At 46.8% G+C, this 6,046-nt stretch overlaps 1 protein-coding gene across 1 annotated transcript in view; it reads left to right on the top strand.

Moving 5' to 3' along the window:
- The window catches only part of EREG (epiregulin), a gene marked incomplete at its 5' end in the record, with an annotated part of 7,507 nt that extends 1,678 nt beyond the window's left edge, over nt 1-5,829 (top strand). Inside the window, 4 exons of the mRNA XM_008938628.1 lie at nt 3,636-3,719; nt 4,171-4,294; nt 4,863-5,009; nt 5,769-5,829. Coding sequence (XP_008936876.1) covers nt 3,636-3,719; nt 4,171-4,294; nt 4,863-5,009; nt 5,769-5,829 — 416 coding nt within the window. The remainder of the gene's footprint in view (nt 1-3,635; nt 3,720-4,170; nt 4,295-4,862; nt 5,010-5,768) is intronic.
- Nucleotides 5,830-6,046: the final 217 nt, after the last annotated feature.

Genomic DNA, 6,046 nt, shown 5'->3' with positions numbered 1-6,046 from the left:
GGCCCTTCCCTTCTCCTCTCTCCTCTCAGGCGTCGGGCAGCGGTGTTGGCAAGCTCAGGCAGCTCCAGGTATCACAGTGGTCTGGCCGACACAGAAGCTCTCTGGCCTGCTAAGCTAGCTTGCTTTCTTTAGATAGCAGTCACTGTTCGACTTAGCCAATTGGCATTGGCCAGATGCATACTCTATCAGAGGCAGTCCTTTAGCCTTTTATCTGTTTTTCTGCCAGTTCTTGTTATGCTCTTATCTGAGTCTGTCTCAGTTCGTCTTTGGCTAAATCAGCAAAAAGGCACTTTGCTTGCTCTGCTGGCTTGAAAGGCATTTTCTTTAGACTTATGTGGGGGAAAGAGAAAATGGACCATTCCCCACAGGGATCCACCTTGATCTGTCTCTAGAGTTAAAAATGGGCTGAGATCTTCCAGGTGCATGTCAGCTCGACACTTCTGCGCTTGGCATTGTGTTGGAAGCACATCCCACGTGAAGAGCATAGGTGCTACTGCTGTGGCAGAGAGACCACAGAGATGCCAAGCATAAAGTGGCATCATGGAGTCTTCTTCAGATGAACTAGTAAAGACTAGTGATCTCAGTGACAGGCAAAGCTAACTCAAATGATGATTGACATCTCAGACAACTCCCCTGCAAAATGGGCATAAATCTTGCAAAGAGACTTATTCTCAGTGATGCGTGTGCTGTTTGTGCATCCTTCGTTCTCAACAGCCATCGTGTAACCGGAAATTTGAGCTGCCTTCCAGTGGACAAAGAAATCATTAGTCCCTGCATGCCATCTCTCGTGGCAGCCAGACTCTGTCCCTCATTTTCCTTTCATCCTTCATGGAAGGACGAGTCAACAGCAGCATTGTTCCTCTTCCATTAAAAGCCCATGCTGTCAGTGTTAACCTTGCAGGGGCGGTGCTGTAGCAGTAAGTGTAGCAGTTGCCTTCCTGCCAGGCACACCTGAATATCCACCATCTCATTGCTCTTATCTTGTACCCTGTAGAGTATTTGCTTAGTGAGCAGCGAATGAGTAAAAATATAACCACCTCTCCCAGGTCCTATGTTTGGTGTACTGCGTCTGATAATTACTCTGGGAAAGGCTCTCCTTTGCCATTGCAGCATGTGGAACCCTTATCCTCCTGCAGGATCCCCTTCCCGTTCATGTCAAAGGAGTATGTGCATGGAGGAAAGGGCAAAATATAACAGTGCAGAACAGGAAGAACTTTGTCTGGATGCAGAAAATCCTGCTGGGTGTCAGCAAATACCCACAACCTTTCCAGCCTGGGCAGCTACAGTCAGGTGGAGGAGGCTATTCCAGCCTGGCTGGAATGGGACAAGCCTTTGTTTGGTGTCGTAGGAGGAGGCTATTTCTAATTTGTCTCTCCTAGGTGTCTTGAATTGTGGCCTTTCCTCCAGCTGGAAGGTGCTGCCTCCTGCAGCAAAGAGAGGAGTCTGCCCATCTCTTTCACATACCTAAATCTGGGTTTCTCAGATATAAAAGCCATGTTCTGGTAACTCTTGAGCTGGAAGTATAGAAGTTGCAAAAGAAATATGGAGGCTAAAAGAGTTAATCAACTGACTTCATCCATTGGACTAGCTCTTGAAAAGTCCCTCTTATTCCTGGGACGAAGGACTGATTCGGTATATCTTCTTTTTCCAGCATCGCTTGGGACACTGGTTCCCTAGCCAAAGCACAAGGCCTGCCCCTCAAAAACATAACTTTCTTTTGTGGCAACTCAGATTGGCCTTACAGGTGCGTTAAACCACTTCCCCCAGTGAAATCTGTAGTGAGCACAGTGCTGTTTAAAAAAAAAAAAAATATATATATATATATAATCCCACCCTGAAAGTAAACTTGCTAGTCCTGCCCCATTGGAGCGAAACACAGGTAGGTCCTGTTGAGTCATGCTGGCAGACACAGATGTCTCCAGCTTGGTCTCCTATACAAGTCAAGTTGGGTCTGTTACTGTGACTCTCACTTTGGTGGAACTGGTCTTTCTCTTTTCTTCTAAAGCTCTTTGGAAACCTAGCTTATTAGCTTTGCGAGGAGTGTGGTGGGGAGTGTGGTAGGAAGGAGGAATGGTGCTTTTAAAGAAACACAAACACACTCACAACCCCCCCATTACTCTAATATCACTGCTGTTCTTCTATCTAGCTGGAATAAAGCTTAAAGGAAGCCTGCTAACCACCCAGAAGTAGATGAGCTGCAGGAAGTCCATAAATCACTACAAGATTTTTACTCTGTACATGTAATGAAACTTTCTAATAACTGGAGTTGAATTAGAGTGATCAAGAAATTATGAAGGCACACTCCCTGCATTAGACACGTGTGACCTGACAAGTTAATAGAGGCAAACAGCCCAAAGACACACATTACAGACTTCTCTGGAATGGGGCTGATGACTAAGCAGTTCATGAGCAGGCTAGTTTTTTTTAGGAATGTTCACCAGATGGATTTCATGGCCAGCTGGGGCAAATGTTGACTGTTCCTCACGGACTAGCTGGGAAGGTACAAGTACTTGTGTTCACCTTCAAATCCGGATTGGAAATGTTAATTTAAGTAGTAGAACACCTGAAAGCCGTGTCCATGCAGCACTATACAGCCTTAAAGATGCCAAAATGCTTTATAAGCTGGATTTTGAGAGGAGAAGGGCCCTTGCTCCGTGAGGAAATGCAGCCACTACACTGGTAGCCTGACTCCTCAGCCTGCCTGTTGCAGTCTCCTGTTATATTTGGTACCTCTGTCAAACCTCCCGAGCTGCAGTTTTCTTCTGCATGGATGGTGAAGGAAGGACAGAAATGTACTTTTTTTCTTCTGGGGTTCTGCTGAGAATAAGTAACACTGGCCCAGGATCCATAAAGTGGTCAGTAGCCTCTCCAACCCAGTGACCAGATGAAGAGGGTTTGGTATCTCATGTTAGGAAGTGGGCTTTAACTGAGAAGGGCCAACACTAGTGCAGGAACTGTCCAGCCTTTCAGGCTGCTTGCAGGAGGAGGGCTGAGGAAGCTCTTTGCTGATCAAGAACAACTTTTGTGTAAAGCCTACCTCGAGCAGTACGTGGTCTCTGAAGGCAGTGCTGGGGTGCTGAGCCTGGCTCGGCACTGACCTGGTGTGCTGAGTCACCCTCTGCGCTGACTTGCTGAGTCCAAGGAAATTCTCTCCCCGTGGACTGTTGTGACCCAAGGACATCCGGCTGTCGCTCAGCAGAACTCCTGCAATGAGTGCTGGGTTGTCGTGCCTAGCCGTGGAACCCTGCGAGGTGGGCCTTGCACAAGTGCCGTGCCAGACAAGTCAAAACCTCACATGGCCTAATTTCTGTCTCCCCTGTATCACCTCTCCAAGCCTGTTCCTGCCCATTTTCACTCAGACTGTGGGTGAAAGGGTTACAGGCACTGAGTTTTGGTTTGGTCTCTGTTCTACATAGAAAGTTTGTATTTCAGAGATGTTCTTTGGGCAGCCTTGTATAATAGAGGCAGCAGATCTCTCAGACCTATGTTTTGTCAGCTTACAACACTAGGTATTTTTCCTACTGAAATAAAAAGATTATGTTCTTCTTGTATTAACTTCCTGAGTATAGCAGCTGGAATAATTAAGTACACTTGAAAAGCATCTAGTCCTCACTCTGCTTTTTCTTCTCTTCTAGGTTACCTATTGCAGACAGTGCTGTGCACAACAGTGATCCCCTTGTGTGGGCCTGGTGAGATGGAGAACTGCACGACAGCGCTCAGTAAGTGTACAGCACAGCTCTCCTCCTAAATAACAAGGCTTTGGTTCCCAGCTTCCTTGTGCCAGCGGGCTCACAGAGGTCCTGGGAAATCATCTTCCCATTGAGCAGTGTCGCCACCATCCCGCAAAGTGCACAGCGTTGTCGAACAAGAACCATTTCTTACCCTGCGTTTCCTTTAATGTTGCTTCCACAGCAGAAGAGCTCTGTCTGAGGGGAAAACTCTGCTATAAAAGCAGCAATAGCTTCTGTGGAACTCCTGAAGGAAAAGTCAGTATAACTATGGCCCAGGAAAATGCTCTCCCTGCTCAGAAGGCTAACCTGCTTTAGTGGCTACTGTATTGGAGGTCTCTTGGGTGCGAGACTGTTCGTTGTACTTGTAAAACTTGTACATTGTTTGGGAAATACAGAGGGAAAATAAGACTGATGAGGTGCTAACACAGTCTCCTTGCAGTCCAGACAGAGAACAGTCCACGTGTGGCTCAGGTTGGGATAACAAGGTGCAAACCTGAAATGAAGGACTACTGCTTCCACGGGCAATGCGTGTACATAGTGGACCTGGATGAGCACTACTGCAGGTACGGACAGGGCGCGATGCCCTGCAGACCCTCCTGAGGTGGGCTCTGAGATGAGCCGTGTGCGGCCTTGGGTCCCGCTGCTGCTTACAGTGATCTGGAACAAGGACCCAGCAAAGCATTTAGATGTTCACAAGAACTTGAAGAGGAACAGTATATCTATAATACACGTCAGCTGCATTTGAGCAAGAGCTAAGCACTATGTGCTGGCTCCAGTGAAACCCAGATGAGAGTCTTAGACACCTGGAATTAGTCACCAACCCCACTTAACCTTGGGACTTCCCATGTTCATCATGTATTTAGAGCACTGTGAGATCCAGACCTCAGGCAAAGCAGCAAGGTCTTTCCTTTGATTCGGCCTACAAAGAGCCTACCCTCTAAGCATATTTAAGGGTATTCCTCATTTACCTGAAGAATTTGCAGCCATGTCTAGGACCACATGGGCTGAAGTTACATCATTTCAAATTGCTTGTCCTTGAGGGAGCAGCAGGCCAGCAGTGTGACATGCTTTGTGGACTGCTAAAGCATAACCCCACAGCGATGTCTCCAGTTCTGCGTGTCTGCTCCTCAGGTGTGACGTAGGCTTCTCTGGTGTCCGCTGCGTGCACTCGGAACTTGTCAGACAGCCCCTCAGTAAGGAGTACGTGGTGCTAACGGTGATTGTCGTGCTGCTTTTCGTCGCTGCTGTCTCTATTGCAAGCTACTACATCTGCAGAAGGTAAAAAGGATTTTTCTTCACAGCACAGGAACGTGAGTCAGCTGTGGATAGGGAGTGTGTTGAGGTGAAGGAGAGAACAGACAGGGAATAGGGAAATTCTAGTTCCCTTTCTTGGTAACGTCATTTCCCCAGTCATCAGGAACTGGAGAGCAACTGGATTAATACTAGCTAATTTGCTTATCTGCCATGTTGTTGTGGTGACTGTGATACCACAAGCATCGCCTTACCAGCTTTACCACAGAGGACAGCAGTCTCCTCCATTACCAGACCCACACAAGCAGCAGGACTCATTCTTCAGGCTAAGAACTGATGATAAGGAGCTGTCAGAGAGCCACGAAAGTGGAACAGCCCCCAGAAGGAGAGCTCAGCTTCACAGAGCTGATAGCTAAACGGTCACCGCTGCAATTCCTCTTCCCTGTGTGGAGACTCGATGGCACGTCCTCTCAAACAGAAGGTGACCTAGTTGGTTAGGGTGCTCAGCCCTATTGCAGGGAAGGATCCAGCAGGATTTCTCAAGACAAGCCTAGTGCCAACAGCAAGACTTTAATGCAAATGGGAAATCTTCAGTAAAGTGTTGGGAAATGAGACTGCGTGCAAGTTATCTCAGACCTGGAAGTGAGTACAGACAGAGCCTAGCTGCTAGAGGTTTAAATCAAATGTGAGGATGTCATACAGCTTGGTTTTTTTAATTCTTTCACCCCCCCCTACCCTTCCCAAAAGCCAGCTGGCCTTCCAGAACTCACACTTCTCTGCTTCTAGGTGCCGAAACAAGAGGAGACAAACGAATGCCAGTGAATACAAGGAGGTTGGTGCCCTGTAGAAGAAACAGTGACTCCCTACAGTGTTCCGTTCATCTGGATGGACTCACTTCACATCTATTTAAATGTTATTTTTATTAAGAATATTTACAATATTTATATACTTTTAAAAATTTCAATTGTTTCATGATCCAATCAGTATAGGTCAAGTATTTTATTTTCAGTGTTTTATTTTTTTATTAAATAATGTTTCGTAATGAGAACCCTGCCTAAGTGGTT

This window comes from Merops nubicus, unplaced genomic scaffold (genome assembly GCF_000691845.1).
Source record: "Merops nubicus isolate BGI_N331 unplaced genomic scaffold, ASM69184v1 scaffold23820, whole genome shotgun sequence".
NCBI lineage: Eukaryota > Metazoa > Chordata > Aves > Coraciiformes > Meropidae > Merops > Merops nubicus.
Note: the sequence above shows the minus strand (reverse complement) of the source record. Positions and strands in the feature narration are given on the sequence as shown.